Source organism: Ciconia boyciana, chromosome 4, assembly GCF_034638445.1.
Source record: "Ciconia boyciana chromosome 4, ASM3463844v1, whole genome shotgun sequence".
Lineage (NCBI taxonomy): Eukaryota > Metazoa > Chordata > Aves > Ciconiiformes > Ciconiidae > Ciconia > Ciconia boyciana.
This window is the reverse complement of record NC_132937.1, coordinates 15,995,847-16,010,729: the sequence shown is the minus strand read 5'-3', so window position 1 is coordinate 16,010,729 and position 14,883 is coordinate 15,995,847. Positions and strand designations below refer to the sequence as shown.

The 14,883-nt window shown below is 42.8% G+C and overlaps 1 protein-coding gene across 1 annotated transcript in view; it reads right to left on the bottom strand.

Moving 5' to 3' along the window:
* LOXHD1 (lipoxygenase homology PLAT domains 1) overlaps nt 1-14,883 on the bottom strand; it is a 175,055-nt gene that overhangs the window by 157,731 nt on the left and 2,441 nt on the right. The window contains 2 exon segments of the mRNA XM_072859639.1: nt 4,979-5,163; nt 6,029-6,109. Coding sequence (XP_072715740.1) covers nt 4,979-5,163; nt 6,029-6,109 — 266 coding nt within the window.

Genomic DNA, 14,883 nt, shown 5'->3' with positions numbered 1-14,883 from the left:
CTGGTTCTTGTCTCAGCAAGGCAGAAAACTTATGTCTGCCTGCAAAAGACCATGCAGACTTAGCCCTAGATACAGCACAGCTACACCTAATCTGGTCTTGCAATCCATTTTTGACATAATATTAATAATAACAAGAAACAATAGTTGACCAATGCCCAGCACTTTTAAGCGTGGAAAAAATAAAGGCAATGCAATTGTGTTGGATGCTCCCATCCTCAAGGTCTAGGTGTGCCACGCATTGTGACTGCTCTGCTCCTCAGTACTGTGCCGTGTAACGCACCCATTGTAAACACATTCATTATTAATAGACCAAATAAGACTAAACTTTACCCAGAAAAGGTAGAGAATGGAGAAGTTTTACAGTTTGAAGAAGTCACACACGCGGTTCTGTCCTACTGCGAATATGCAGCCTTGAAAGAGTTTGACATGAGCTGCTGTCCCATACACGTGTATAGCCCATTGTGTTCTGGTTTTAACAATTCAGGGTGCTGATGGCCAAAGAGCCAGCTGGAAATCAGTCCTTGTCTGTGAACCTCATTTGCAACAGGCAGGTTGGCAAGACTTGACCAAAATTTGACAGGTTAGCATAAATTGCAATTGCACAGAAGTCTGAATTAATTTTCAAGTATCTGTGCTCTTGAACATGGTTTTAAGGACCAAGTGAGTAAAGGCCCTCGTTGCAAATGGATATTCCTGCTTTGTCTCAATAAAAGAGTGAGCACAGATAATTGTTTTGATTAGGGAATGATTTCAAGGGTAATCAAGAACAGTCAATACGTGTTGGTGATACCTGACTTTTTCCTTCATTCTGAGGAAAACTGGAGGTCACACTGCGGAGAGCCTAGACTAACCTCAACCAGCTAGATAGTGATAACAGCCTGTTGTTACTCCAGAGAGAAGATGGCCTGTGGGTAATTAACACATTACCTAACCCGACCAAACCTCAGCTTCTTTTATGAATGAGGAAAAAATGTAGCCTTGCAAAAATATTCCCATATGACATCTTGAGACACCCTTCAATCCACCTGAAGACCAAATCTCAGGACTCTTTGCTTTACAGCTGGGTGATAAAAGTTGTACCCCGGCCCTGGTGTCCCACCTGCAGCAGGTTCCCATGGGCAGTGCCATGCCTGGCTCCAAGGGATATCTTTCACCCCAGTGGAGCACTCATGCCATGTACTGGGCTCAGACTGGGGCTGCAGAGCAGCTCTGGGGCTGCAAACTGCCAGGGCAAGCAGGGCAAAGTCCAACCAAATGAGAGCCACCATGGGGTGGGAGACACAAGGGTCTGTCCACAGGGTGGCACGAGTGATTCATGACCAGTCTGCAGATATCAAACAACGGGCTGGAAACTGGCTCCCAAATTTCATTTGCTTTTGCGTCTCCGTTGGGTCAGTGGTTACTAGTGCAGCTACAAGCTATTATGAATGCTGTCCCATCCCACCGCTTTGGCAGGACATCAGACACCCCCAGAGTAATCCAAAACCCACAACACTCAAAGGAAAACCATCTCCTGACTTCAGCTTTGAGCCGGTCCCTTGCATAAAGGCTCAGCCACAGTCATACAATCCTAAGGCTTCATAAAGTCAAGCAAAGCAGCATAAGGCTGAACAATAGCCCTTCCTTGTAATTAATACCTGCAATGTAAATTAATCCAGCCTGCCAATAGCAGCTGCTGGGTAAATAAGAATCTGTGGTACTATCACTGTCAAAGGGCCATGGGCATACGATGCCATGGATGTGAATACAAGGAATAGAGGATCATTCAAGCAGGAACACTTAAAATGTAACCTGTTCTCCTTGAGAAATGTGTGGCATTCAACAGGGAACCTGACAAGACACATTTTATTCAGATAAGTAAATGTAATCACTCAGGTGTCTGCAGTCACTAAGTATTCCTGCCATTCTCTGTAACTCTATTTGGATCATGAAAAGAACTTTTATGTGTGTGTGTGTATGTGTTCAATTTCTCAATTATACGTTGAGTATTTTTTGGAACATACTCTTTTCTGCATTTTTTAATAATGCCTCTGGTTTTTTCCTTTAAATTAACCTCTTCAAAGCTCACAGCCCTGCAGGGATTCTCTGGCTGGCCTGTGCTCCTCACCAAGAAAGAGGCTGAGTCTCCCTATAGCTTAGTAGGTCCAAGAACCAACAATCTCCTTCAGCTATGCTTGAAATGCCTCTACAGAGCTTCAACAAAGCAAAAATATGACGAAAAATAATTTAATTTTTCTCCAGTCCACATCCCACACATATCACAGAGAAGATGCACGTCCCAGCAGGGACCTCCAGTTCAAGAGAAGAAATCCTCATGACAAAGATGAGAAAGCTCTCCAGGAGAAGATCAAAAGCTGGAGCTGTTGTAGGAGAGGGAACATGGAGGAAACTTGTTTGGTTACCTCCAAAAACATACCAGACTGTGGCAGCAAATGGAGCATGAAAGCAAAGCATGAGACTAAGGTCTGTAACAACAGTGCCCGGGTGGTTTACAAAGAAGAACTAAAGAAAAAAAGTGGAACAGTGATTGAAGAGACATGACCAAAAAGGAGAAGAGTATGGCACTGAACACTGCTAACGGCAACACAGACTTAAGAGGGAGTAACTAATTTTTCTTTACAGGCACATAAAATCACCAAACCACATAATTATTCATTTGTCTAGTAGCCTAGAAAATATTAATACTCAAAGAGTAAACACCACTGTTTAATCCATTTGAAAGAAAAAAAAAACAACAAATATAGGGCAAATGACTTGTATGTACAAAGAAAATCATATCACAATATTGTTTCAGACCTTTATGGATCCAGAGGGAACGAAATGAATTCAGATAAATTTACATTTGCAGTTGACAGTTCACCTCAGCAGCCTGGGAATGTTTATCTTTCATTAATTATGGTTCAAGGGGAACTGCAACCTGAGATAGCTGAGCTAACCCTCTCCTCTTACAGACTCAGACCTGCCACCTGGAAGGCATCCAACCCTTCACCCGTGCTTCTGGCCTCAGCCCAGCTCCCTGCATTTATATGGATGGTCTCAGAGCATCCAGCCTGTGCCACTCAAAAGTGGGTTTTTCTATCTGATAAAGGCAATGAGAACAGATGCATTTCTGACAAATGCCTGGTTAAATCTCTTCTTTCATACTTTTAAGGCAGGAAACAATCTTATTCATACTTGGCCTGGACCAAGCACATAGTGAGCAGTTGATCTATAACCCAAAACCACTTCTCCAGAAGAGCAAGCGCTCAGGACTAGCTTTTCAGCTGGTGAAATGCAAAGTTGCTCCAGCAATTTCATTGGAGCTGCACTGATTTTTACCAGCTGAGGGTTTAGCCCACAAATCTCTTCCTGCTGAGAGACAGGTGTTGAGCAGGATGGAGGAAATCATATGCATTCCTTTGAATCAGCTCTCCCAGGCAGGAGCAATAATAAATTCAGATAAACTGTTGTGTCATTTAAAGATCTATTAAGACTGAATGGTTGACTTCCTCCTCCAGGGAACCTCTTGTTAATTGTGTATTGCTTTGACTCATCCACTACCTTCTCTAGAACCCTCCTGCCCCTTGAGTGTCCTTAACTCTTCCATTTCACAAACTGAACGGATAAAAGAGCAGCAAAGGACTTTGGTGCACACAGCCCCAGCAGTAACTGGGTGGGTTTTTGGCAAACCATCTCCAGACGTTATCTCATTCCCCTATGGCAGCCACCCTGGAGAGGTCTGCATTTATAAAATGCTCCCACATACATTTCTTGTCAATGGATACTATTTGTGCACATTAACTCACATGCAGTGTCCTTTAATACTTACATCTTCAACATACTGAAACTGTTTTAGGAGGTTGTATCTTAATAGGGCAAAATTATTTAACAATTCAGAGACAAACTGTCATGGTGTATTGTTTTACTGTTAACATCAAACAGGATGTCAATAAAAATAACAATACTTTGCCCTTCTAGAGCATCTATCAATGCTCAAAGCACTGTATTAAGGCTGGCAATAAACTGTTTTTACCAAAAAAACGCTCCTAAGTGGTCATGTCAAAAACATTAGTGCAAGAAATCTACTACTTATTCTCAAGCAGATGTGATACTAGCAAAAACACAGGTTTCCCCTCTTTTGCACCAAACTATACCTCTTCTTTCCCACAGACCTGTGGCTAGTGGTGGGTGTACTTCACTTTCCATGCCCAAAATTCAGCTCCCAGAAAGGAGCAGTGCATTGGTGAGGTCATCAGGAAAACACAACTCGGTTTCCTCATTAGCACTTGCAGATAAACTGCTGACATACCACCTGAGCCTGGTTTGCTGGCTCCACTTTCATATCTCGATCGTCTTCCCACTCACATTACATGCACTATACATCACCACATGGCCTACACGCTGATATCAATTTGGGAGTACATGTCTGGTTTGCAAGCTGTCCTGGCTTCGTTTCAACATCATTAGCTTAAAACCACTCTGAAAAATAGGCACCAGTTCAATATGGATATCATACACATACAGTAAACCATCGTAGAATTACAGCAAGAGGGTTGGCTTGTTTATGGAAATTTCCTGCAGGTCGTCACCAGAGCCTGGAAACACTTAACTTTATACACAGGACTGCAACCACGCTGCCTTTTCTGATAGCACACAACGATACTGGCTACATCTTCTGGGATGGGATGCCTCTCATCTATGTGTAGCCATTTAATCTAATTTAAAGTAGTCATCACAGATCCTTCAGTACTCAACCAACGAGTGGAGCTTCTCCAAATAGTGATTTATCCCACCCTAAGATGTCAGGTCTAACACTGGAAGAAGGAATTACCCTCTGGAGGCATCTTGCATCTTCCTATTTCTCTCTCCACGGACTATAAAGAAAACTCAAATTAGCTTAGACTATGCGATTACTTTTTATATGGCTGAAGTCATCTGAAAGTAAACCTGTCCTTTCTGACAAGGCACCAGAAAGCCGAGCTTTTTGGAAAACCCTTACTTTTGGGCACATCCATGGGATTCAGGCTGCCAATGAGGTCTCTGATGTACAGTCCATCCCCATCCTCCTTGCTCAGCCAGTTGTTGCAGGGGAAGTAAAACCGGAGGTGAGGTCTGTTCATGTCAGTCACAATCATGTGGTCAAGGAACCAGCCCGTGTTCAGTCTAGTGTTATCATGCTCAATCCTAGAGGAAGAACAACCCTGGATTTGATATTTTGATTAAGACTGGCCACTAGCACTGTAATTTTGTGGGATATTTTATATTAGGCAAGACTAGAGCAACTATACACAAAATGCCTACTTATAACTGGCTATCCAAAGTGTTTCATAGGATTTATTGGCTTTTAGAGGGTATTTTGTAAATAACAACATTCCTATATATATTCCTATATATTCCTATATATATTCCTATATTCCTATATATTTCTATATGTGCGCAGATGTCATTGGTGATACGTGGGCCACTGTCTGCAAGGCGATGCACACAAACATGCACACACCTGCATGTTCATTCAGCATATGCATTCATTCACCTTCCACTGCATATCTAAAACATAAGTGTCTCTCCTCCTGCCCTGTATCCCTTCTGCTCTTTCCTCTTCTTACTTTGTTTTATCCACCTCTCCCCATTTTCCCAGCTTTCTTTGTGCTACTTACTAATTTTTAATTTTATATAGGTCAGTCAGATGGTGGTTAAACACAATAATTATAATTTACATTACACTAATTTAGCAAAAGAGGACAGTGAACCCCATTTACCTCTGTCAGGACATAAAACCAGTCCTAAACACCTTCCTCCGTGAATGCATATGACAGAAATACAATTCTTGGTGGGAACCGTGGATAGCTATAAGTAATACCATAGGTGATTTCATGCTTCAGTTAAAATCTTAGGCAGTAAACAAGCTTTTACCACCCCTTAACTTCACCTTGATAAGAGCATGTTAACAAATAATGAATAAAACATGGCAACTCTAAAGCCTCTACAGCCTGTTATTCGATTAGCAGCTCGTGGAGCAGGTACCGTGGTAGTAACGTTGTGCGGGTACCTTATTTTCTTTATTTGTCCAACGTTGTTGGTTTTTACTTGGAACACATCTGTTTTGCTCCTCTCAAAGGCCGTACTGCTCCTGTAATACACATGCACCAAAAGCTATGGTAAGAAAATAGCAACCTTGTCAGCAAGCACGCCTCATGGCCTGACAGAGTGCTAGTGTTTAAGGATGAAGAAATGTCATTTCTAGCACTGGATAGACCTACTTTTCAATGTCCTTTTTCCCATTACAAGTTTCGGTTAGCTCTAAGTACTGACATTTAACAGACTTTTTCCATTCTCGAGCTCTAAGAGTCCTTCCAGAAACTGAGATGGAATCTTTGGGGGAAATGCAATGCTGGCCCAAGCAGATGCAAACCTTGGATCACATTCCATATCACCTCCAAGAATAAAACATGACAAAGGTTTTTCAAAATCCTCAGCTAAATTACCCGTAGAGGTAAGAGATAGGGGAGCCTGTAAGACTTTCCCATCAGCAAGTGGCTTTCAGAGGTGTCTGAAAATAATCTTCAGTGAAGATATTTCAAGACAGCGCCAATGAAGCAAAAATTACATGAAGAACTCCAACTCTTTGGTAACACCTCATCTGTGGTTCCTCAACTCTGCTAGCCCACCCATAGGTTGCTAAAACATAGAGGTAACAGCAAAAAACATGGGGATGTTTTCAGCTGCTCCCCTCTGGGGTGGCTGGAAAGTGCTCGTTAGGAATGGTGGAGTCAGAGCTTCATTTTGCCCTTATCTACCAGCCCTTGTCAGCCAACCAACATGGAAGACCCTGGTGAATTTGGACCCCTGCATGTCCACCTCAGTTGCTTTACAGGGCCTCAAAATGCTTTTCATCTCTGTTTCCCACTCCCAGAGGTATTCTGTCCTGCTATCCTAGCCCCTGGGCATTGAGAGGACCCGCTCTTGGTGATGGAGCGAAGGGGTTCCATAGCCTGGCAGGTTCCCTATGGAGCTGCAGATCTGCCCAGAGCTCAGCCAGAGATAAAAGCATCCAACCACATCAAATGTTTCTTTCCATGCCCATCTTCAGACATTTTTAAATGACCACTGAAACTTCCTTTCCAGCTTTCTCCTATGATTTGTATCTCGTTCAAAGGAAAACAACTGTAGGACAGGGACTAGTTTGAATTTTTTTGTGAAGTGTTAATTGTGCAGTTTGTATTTCACAGGTGCAAGTGGAAGGCAATATAAAGTATATTGGCAGGTCAGGGGATGTAGAATTTAATTCCCAGTTCTGCCTCCAGCCTGTGGTGTGATCTTTGGCAGGCACCTCCATCCTTTTCGAGCTCATATTTTCCACAAAAACACTATGAATAACATCAAGGCAAAACCCATCCTTGCTCTGAAGACACAGCCTCTCCCACCTGCCCTCCCTGATGGGCCCCCATTTCACCTGGCCCGCTAAGCATCGCTACAGATGATTAAACACAGCAAAATCCAGAAGTCATATTAAAATGAACAAGAAACCACAGCACTTCAGCAGCATAAAGCCACAGTGACAAGCAGCTTGTGCTCAGAAAGTTAATGAATATTAATAATCCGATCAAGCAGGTTCAGTTTTTCTTGGCTCTCTTCTCCACATCATTGAAGGATCTGCATACGCCTTTGTTTAAAGGTTATTTTGTGTGTTCTGCAAATGCATGCGCAGCCCTCCGCCTCCTCCGTTCTGCTATTCCAGGTACCGCACCAGGAGCATCGCCGCTACATGAAAAGGCTAAAACAGTTAACCTTGCTGTGAAGACAAGAGACAATTAAATCCAGCCCAGCCTCCCCCAGCCTGGCTGTCGGAGAGAAAACAGTCAGCGGGTGCAAAGCAATTAGTTTGTCAGGCTTGAGCAAGCATCGTAATGACAGCGGCTTCTCCCCACATCGGCTCTGGAGATCGATGCAGTGCTGCAGACTGCTATGGAGATGGCACAAAAGTATTGTGAGACTAATTAGCCCAGAGCTTTCAGTGCACCGGTCCTGGTAGCTGCTGGTTTATGGCAGTCCTGCCACGGTGCTGGGCTGTTTCGGTTGCTGGGATGGTGAGAGAGCAGTGGGGAGGAAACCCAGTGTTGGAGGAGCACCGAGTGGGCATCCAAAAGTGCCCATCGAGCAGATTCTTCATGCATCTTGAAAGACCTTGGGGAAGCATTGGGAAACATGACTGTGGTACAGGAGTCAAACTCCTGGGAAGTCTTGCTGTCAAAAGGTAGAAAGAATTTGACAAGTGTTTTCCCTTGAGATGGATATGCAGCATCAACAGCACGAAAAAGGGGAATGTTTTAAGGAAAAATTCAGTCCTTCTAGCATTTTTCTAGCATTGTCAATTAAGTGGGAAGAGAGAGAGTGAGGGAATATCCCATGGAGAATGGCTATACTGAAGTTTATCCAAAAAAAAGAAAGAAAAAGAGAGAGAGGAGGAGAAACATCTGGGCTGTGTCAGAGTCTGGTCCAGGCTGGGGCTGGGGTAAGAAATTCATAGCCTGATTACCATAAGGAACTTGTTACACAGAACAATGCAGCACGCTGGCTTGCACAGCTCTGGTGACAAATAGGCAGGGAAAAATCTGACTTGGAAATTACAGCACTAAATTTCTAATGTTCAGGCTTGACTGGATTCAGACCCAGGGACTGGGCATGGCTAGCCATAAGTGAACACTTAAAGATCAGCAGAATTTCTCTTGGAGCCCTATTGTTCAGCTGGGATATCAGGCTAGGGCAACTTCAGAAATATGTTTCAATCAGGTTTTTTATTTCACATATTTAATTGGCTTTAGCAGCTCTATTTTTTATAATCCATTGTAGTGTTTTACCCAATTGCTTTGTAAGAAACGTCCAAGGAACTTCACCAAAGGTTAGTACATAAAATTCTCAAATATTTTTTGTATCTGAAGCTGTTTTCAGATTCTTTTGGTTGAATGATTGCCTGCAGGTTGCACTGCTCGTGGTACTGCAAATGTACAATGATTTAGAGCACTACGTCCCCTGGTTGGGTAAGTCACGTTGCTAAAAAGCACCACAAGAACTGGTGCATATTTGAGCATAGTATTTATAAATCCCTGCGTGCATCTCTTCTGTAGGCCATTGGCACAGACAACAGAGCCAGTGCCATGAGAGTTTTGCTACTACTTGGTATGTTGACAAGAAACTATCAATGATGCCATTTTAAATGCAAAAGTACATAAAATAAACATTTGAACTAGTAAATCACCTTTTTTTTAAATAAAGGGGAATTAACAAGAGATAATCCCACCACCTAAATGAAAGTCACATTTGAAATTGAAATTTTGAATATTTGTAGAAAACAGTCTTTACTTCTGATCAGCTAACAGCACCTTTCCAGAGCTGAGCTCTTAGGAACAGAGGGAAAACCTGGGCACTGATCACAGCAGAGACATAAAAATAATAACCACAACCTTTAGCAGTGATGGAGTAACCTGAACCAATTTAGCTTTGCATCACTGCATTAATGAGCATTTAAATTGCCTTTCTATTAGGTGTTTTGTCTGACAATGCTTTGTACACACAGAACAGCCTGCAAAAGCACTGTGGATGAAGGGCTGCACAGAAGCACGAAGTGTTACTATGGATGTCAGTTTGAACAAAATTTTAAAGATGCTCCATTAAATCATCAGAAAGAGTCAGTTCTGGGTGGCATCTCCCTGCAACCCTGCCCACAGGTCCGCCTGCTCCTGCCACTGACATTTAGCAGCAGCGGGAGGGAGATGGGTACCGGGGATGATTTCAGAAGGTCGCACAGCAAAAACCATCCTACAGCCTGTCACTCACTAGGAAAAAAATAATGCCGTTTGGATCACCTGCTATCTCACGGGAGGCAAGTTTCTCGTGGACAGAGTTTCTCTGTGGACTGCACAGTTTTGTCACATAGAGGTGGCAAGGATGAGCACTGGTCTATCCCTATTGTTTTCCTGGCTTGAAAGTACAGACAGCTTTGCTCATCCTCAGATTATGCAATATACATTATAGACTGGGTGAATCTGTGCTATCAGGCCTCTGGCTAAGACGGCAGCTTGCCACAAGATGCAAAAAGATATTGGAAAAATGCCTACAATGTGTTTGCCTCATTCTTCTGTTTCTCCCTACACATCCACTATCAATTACTCCTGGAGAGAGGACACTGGCCTGGATGGACTTACGGACAGCCTAACTGCAAAAAAACAAACATATGTTCAAACCATATTTACTCTTAACACAGAGCTCCAATAGCAGCATCATTAACCTCTTTCTTGGAGCAAGGAATACTCCAGGGATTTTGGTCTGCAAATATTTTGCCAAGACTGTTGTCATGAAGCTGACAACATCAGTCAACGGGCAGCTGGAAATACCGCATAAGGCAGCATGCATCCAAAAATACTGCAGATGGAAAAGAAACCAGACGAAGAGCACAGCAACTGCAAACGTCTCTGTACCAAGGCCATTATTTTCTTTTTCTACCAATAACCTGACCAGCAGAAGGAATCCTGCTTCAACAAGCACAGAAGAATTAGTGAAAAAATGGTCCCACTTGAAAGGATTTAATTGAATGAGATAAATTGCTCAGGGGTATAGCAGCATGATGACACCCAGGAGCCAAACGCCAGCCCAAAACCATGAGAGCCCTTGTCTCAACTTACGCTGAAACTTTACAAAGTGCCATAGGGCACACTGAAACAGCCCCTGCCTTATCCATAAGTATTCCCAGTATAGATTTCAACAGCCTTAATAGCACACATTGGATATGTGCTCCTTCACTTTGTACTGCATGGAGCAGCAGTATCTTAATATCAGTTTTTCATCTCTGGTGGCATGATTTACATAAAGAAAATGAAACAGCAGTATTTAATTTAGATAATCTTAGCTGTACTTTATGTCTTTGTTATCTGCAGTTTGGTTGTTATTTTCTGGAGAAACTATATACAAAGCAGATAGTGTCATGGATAACAATGCAAAGTGTCATGGTTTAACACCAGCTGGCAACTAAGCACCACACAGCCACTCGCTCACTCCCCCCTGGTGGGATGGGGGAGAGAATGGGAAGAGTAAAAGTGAGAAAACTCGTGGGTTGAGATAAAGACAGTTTAATAGGGAAAGCAAAAGCCACGCACACAAGCAAAGCAAAACAAGGAATTCATTCACTCCTTCCCATGGGCAGGCAGGTGTTCAGCCATCTCCAGGAAAGCAGGGCTCCATCACACATAACAGTTACTTGGAAAGACAAAGGCGATAACTCTGAAAGTCCCCCCCTTCCTTCTTCTTCCCCCAGCTTTATATACTGAGCATGACGTCATGTGGTATGGAATAGCCCTTTGGTCAGTTGGGGTCAGCTGTCCCAGCTGTGTCCCCTCCCAACTTCTTCTGCACCTGGCAGAGCACGGGAAGCTGAAAAGTCCTTGATTTAGTATAAGCACTACTTAGCAACAACCAAAACATCTCTGTATTATCAACACTGTTTTAAGCACAAATCCAAAACATAGCCCCTTACTAGCTACTATAAAGAAAATTAACACTATCCCAGCCAAAACTAGGACACAAAGGTTGCTCAGCATTTCCCAATATTAAATAACATTTTGAATTGCATCTACTTTGCCAAATTTGGGGGCAGATTTTACTTTGCTGAAAATTTCTATCCCATTCCCATGGAGAAATATTTTTGAAATTTTTAATGAGAATGAGCTCAGACATTTTTAAGACTGAGATTACTGAGTTGGGGGTAGGGGCAGGATTTTGAGCAAGGCAGAAAGGTTGAGTTTGTTCCAGGAAGGCACCTTATACTCATCCCACGGGAAAACTGGCCAGATTTTACAGTCTGAAAAATGCTGCTGGCACTTTTCAGCAGGGACCTGGTCTAGCAGCTAAATTCCCTTAAAAGTCTGCCTGTTTTGAGTAAACTCCTGTTTCTCTCTCTAAGGCTTGACCTTCCTTGTAGTTGGTACCGCCAGCTGCTACATGCGTAGCTGCATGTGGATTATAATTTATACATATGCCAATTCTACCAGCTCTTATCTTTGGGTTGTTCAACACCACTGCCTAAACACCCTCTCAGGTGGTTTTGTTCCTGAAATGCTAGACACAGGCTAGCCAATAAGCCTGAGTAATAGAGAGAAGAAATTTCCCTCTTTCTTTCTTTTTCAGAAGTGAATATAGACTCTAAAGCATGCTGTCACTTGACACTGCCCCAGATCATTAAGTCTTCAGAGTGTGGTGTAAGTGCTGCAGATTTGTACAGGCATAAATCAGAGTACAGTTAGATACATAAGCAGCTTTAAAATAGGAAATGTCCCTTGTCATTAAAGGAAAGGTACTGCAACTCATCTCTGAAGAAGCGTTTCAGCAGCGATGCGAGAAGCCTTCCTCCACTGCACTTGGGGTAATTTGGTGTTTTGGTGTTAATTTGGTGTTTTGCACTTGCTTGGGGTGCACTTGCTTGGGGTTTTGCACTTGCTTTTGCACTTGCACTTGCACCAAGTTTGTTTGCTTGGTGTTTTGCACTTGGGGTTTGTTTGCCTGAACAGCCCTTCTATACCAACTTTTAACACTTCCTAACTTACTATATTAACTATTCAGAGTAAATAAGCTTTCTTCCCTGTATTTGTTTATTTATTCCAGAGCAGTTAAACAACAAAATCAGATCTTCTGCAACTCGGTATGGCTTAGCTGTAGTAGAGCTACAAACATTAACATCCTCTAAAGACCATCACATACGTACTCTGCAATTCATGTGTATTTGCTGGCATTAGGAGCAGGAAAAGCTCTGTATAGCAACTCAAGACCAGGTAGAAGGGACTGCCAATTAAAGACATTCAGCATAGGAAATACAAAAAAAAATAAAATCCACTGCACAGTCCTCAAATTCAGTAAGAAGCCAGCTGTCACTTACCAATTTTTTCATCTTTCTTTCAGATTGCCATAGCTGCTAAATCTTTTCTTTCTCTTTTTTTTTAAGGAAAAATCTCTCCATGAATATTTATTGCAGTTGTCACAAGCTGGACCAGGTAAGCCTGACGCTGAAAAGTGGATTTGTTTACACTAACAACAAATATATAAATTTGCTACTAATACTGTGAATGAGCTGGCAGCAGCACTCCGGGCTGAGTTTTGCATTCAGTCCTCAGCCCCAGACTGGTGGAAAGCACGTGAGCAAGGAGAAATAAAACGCTATGGAGGATCAGCACTGCTTGGTCAGCATTGGACCACGGAGAAGCAGCTCATGCCTGTAGGAACAGTCTCAGCGACTGCCAAAATGCCACCAAGCAATGCCTTGGTGTCCACCCATGTGCCTGTGATGGAGCCCATGGAAAGAAACTTTTCTGTGGTAGTGCTTTTAGCTTCTGGCTGAGCTGTAGCTGGTGCAGGATGGCAGGTGGTGATCCAGAGAGTTTCGTGAGCTGGGTTTTTAAGTAGGATTTTGCCAGGGCTGATCAGCACTTTGCCAGCACCCATCCACCACCTCCAGCACCAGCCGGGAGGTGTTACCGTCCTCCCAAACTGGCAGACAGCAACTGCAAAGGAGGATTTATTCCAGTCCCTCCCAGACCTAAACACAACTTGGCTAAACCTCCTGGCCTAAATAAATGCATCTTTTGGGACAGAATTTGGGTGCTGCCACTTCCAGAACTGATGTTCCTCCTGACAAGTCATGATGAAGATTTGTGTCTGTTTTTCACAGTTACCTTATTGTTGGCAAATGTTGAAAACACATGATATTTCATCAGCTTGCCATGTCTTCCCTTTACCGCGCATGACAAAAAGATCTGAAATGTCATGTATTTCACTACCAGCACACAATCACAAAAGAAATAAGAAAAACCTATTCTAACCAGAAGCTGAAATGGTAGTACCAACTTTAGGCAATGCATGATATTTTAGCTTTCTGTCATACCCTGGGAAATGTAAACACCTATAAAATGTCATGCATTTGCAATCATAAGTGAACTCGTGTAAACATTTAGTTGAAAGATGCATGAGATTCCATCCTTTTGCCATATTCACAAAGCTGCATAATCAATTTGGGGGCAAACTGACTGTTTCATGGTTTGCTTCATATATTTAGGAGACAAGACTATCAGTTAAGCAGATCTGCAGTCACTCCTACACTCGGACTAGCTTTTCTCTCACTGTTCCTCGATGAAGCATTGTAATGTGCCAAGCTTTGCGGAAATTTCACTGACGTTTGGGAAACCCCCAGTGGAAAGCTGTAGTTGCGGTTCTAACGGTCATTTCCTATGGGACCGGTTTTAAGAGCCCTGAACTGCAGAAGATTGGCTTCCCATGCCTTTCATCCTTGCTTACCAACACTTCAGCTATCTGCTCTCTGCAGCAACAGGGACCAAGCCCAAAATGCTAACCCAGGTCTGAACAAGCTCAAATTGCTGCTGCTGCAACCTAAAACCATCCCTGCGTGTCCTTTTTTTATTTCTTTAACAAAAAAAAAGAGTGGTGAGTGCAGGAGGAAAGACCAAGCATTCACCAGAGTGCCAGCAAAGTTGACTTGTACAACCAGTAGCTCATTTAAGGTCACAGCTGATTAAGAAATCTATTATGGGGATCTCCTGACTTCTCTAAAGGACAAAGTATTTTTATTAATTTTTTTTTAAGGTAACATTTGGATTCTTTCCATAGGCACATGCAGAAGAGCACTTTCACAATTAAATGGCTCTTTATGTAAATGCTGACCACAAGAAAACTCCCTGGAGTGCAGATGCTGCTTTGATGGCTTTGCCAAATACTATGAGGCAGGTTTGGGTGCTAGAAGCTCTTCCCCCAGCAGAGCTGCTGCTGCTCCCAGCTCTGCCACTGACCTGCTATGGGACCATATAATCTTTTACCTCCTTGCCTCAGTTTCCTTCTCTGTTAAATCAA